The sequence below is a fragment of the Cyprinodon variegatus genome, unplaced genomic scaffold (genome assembly GCF_000732505.1).
Source record: "Cyprinodon variegatus isolate N-32 unplaced genomic scaffold, C_variegatus-1.0 Scaffold905, whole genome shotgun sequence".
In the NCBI taxonomy this organism is placed as follows: domain Eukaryota; kingdom Metazoa; phylum Chordata; class Actinopteri; order Cyprinodontiformes; family Cyprinodontidae; genus Cyprinodon; species Cyprinodon variegatus.
In genome coordinates, this window is record NW_015151358.1 from 287621 (window position 1) to 289478 (window position 1858).

Genomic DNA, 1858 nt, shown 5'->3' on the forward strand with positions numbered 1-1858 from the left:
ACATGATAGGGAAAGCGAATTGGTGTGACATAACGGTTTAAATAATAGAAACTAATAAATTAAATAGTGATCATATTAAAGAAAGTGACTGATAAGAAAATAATAGTAAAGTAGGACTGAAAACCAAACTAATAATGTTTAGATAGGGGCCATATACTCCAGGTGAGTAAACATAATTTACATTAAAGTTCCCTCAATACTGTATTATAGTAATCAATATGGAGAAAAAACGTTGATATTGTTGTATTTCTATCTAAACTGACCCTACCCTGATCATATCAACCCTGCTGATATCAGCGGTTCGGTGTTATGACGCGGCCCTCAGGTGTTTTCTTGTCTCTGGGAGTTGTGCACCTGTGTCCTAACTTTATGGCAGCAGTAGCAGCAGGAGTGTTTGCCCTCCCTCTGTTTGGGGCGGGTCTCCGCCCCTCCAAACTCCGCTGCTCTCTACTTTTAAGTCGCAGTTGGCCGCTGGACGCGCACGTGGAAACATATACTGCAACAAGTGGATGAACTGGCCCGCGCGCTCACTCCGGCCTTTTTTTAATATACGTTTCTTTCCTCTGTTACTGTGCGTCTCGAGCCCGATGCTGTCAGCTGCCGCGTGCTCCACTGTCTGCTACCAACTCTGTCGCAACGTAGAGGAACAAATTTACTTTAACTTTTTGCCTTCTAAGGATGAGCCTCGCGTAAAGTCGGCTTTTTGTTTCTTATCTACCATCTTCCTTTTGTTTTTGCCCCCGCTCTCCTGCAAAGAAGTATGGTAGATAAAGGCCCCTTGCTCACTTCTGCCATCATCTTCTACCTCTCCATCGGGGCAGCAATCTTTCAGGTCCTCGAGGAGCCCAACTGGAAGCAGGCTGTGAAGCACTACAGAGAGGAAAAGGACAAAATACTTGAGGACTACCCATGCCTGACCAAAGGGGATTTGGACCGAATACTAGAGGTATGTTCAGATGTTGCTGCTTTCAGCTCACCAGTGCATGGTTGCAAACTGAATGGTTTTGCTCTCAAAGAGGGGGTGACACAGGATGAGTCTCAGCTGGTTAGGAAAGTTTTCACTGTCAACTAACAAAGCTGCTGAGTTATGAGATGGTGCAGCACTGAGGGTCAACACACCCTGCAAAGAGGCGCCTCAGGCCCTGGATTCTCTCCATAAAACCTACAGACGTTGTCTTATCTCTTTGTGGCAATATGATAAGTAATTTATGACATGCAGCTTGCAGCTAATTGATGCAAATTTTCTCCCTTTTTTCATGGTATCAGCAGCTGCAGAGTCCCAGTGGATGATTCATTCTTCTTTTTTCTATAGGAGGGCATGGGCTGTTGGCTACAGAAGAGGATTAGGGCCACTGAAAAAAAAAAAAAAGTTAACTGATTTTTACATTTTATTCCAGTATAATATGAGGAAAAAAGTCAGAATTCCGACTTTAATCTGAGAATTCCGACTTTAATCTGAGAATTCCGACTTTAATCGGAGAATATTCCGACTTTAATCGGAGAAGATTCCGACTTTATTCTGAGAAGTCTGATTCGGAGAATTCCGACTTTATTCTGAGAAGTCTGATTCGAAAAATTCCGACTTTAACCTGAGAAGTCTGACTTGAAGAATTCCGACTTTAATCTAAGAAGTCTGACTTGAAGAATTCCGACTTTATTCTGAGAAGTCTGATTCAAAGAATTCCGACTTTATTCTGAGAAGTCTGATTCGAGGAATTCCGACTTTATTCTGAGAAGTCTGATTCGAGGAATTCCGACTTTATTCTGAGAAGTCCGACTTGAACAATTCTGACTTTAATCTGAGAAGTCCGACTTGAACAATTCTGACTTTAATCTGAGAAGTCCGACTTGAACAATT

General features: G+C 42.4%; 1 protein-coding gene across 1 annotated transcript in view; it reads left to right on the plus strand.

The window, feature by feature from the left end:
* Positions 1-460: 460 nt before the first annotated feature.
* kcnk5 (potassium channel, two pore domain subfamily K, member 5) overlaps positions 461-1858 on the plus strand; it is a 14077-nt gene continuing 12679 nt past the window's right edge. The window contains exon 1 of the mRNA XM_015398033.1: positions 461-946. Coding sequence (XP_015253519.1) covers positions 761-946 — 186 coding nt within the window. The 5' untranslated portion in view covers positions 461-760. The remainder of the gene's footprint in view (positions 947-1858) is intronic.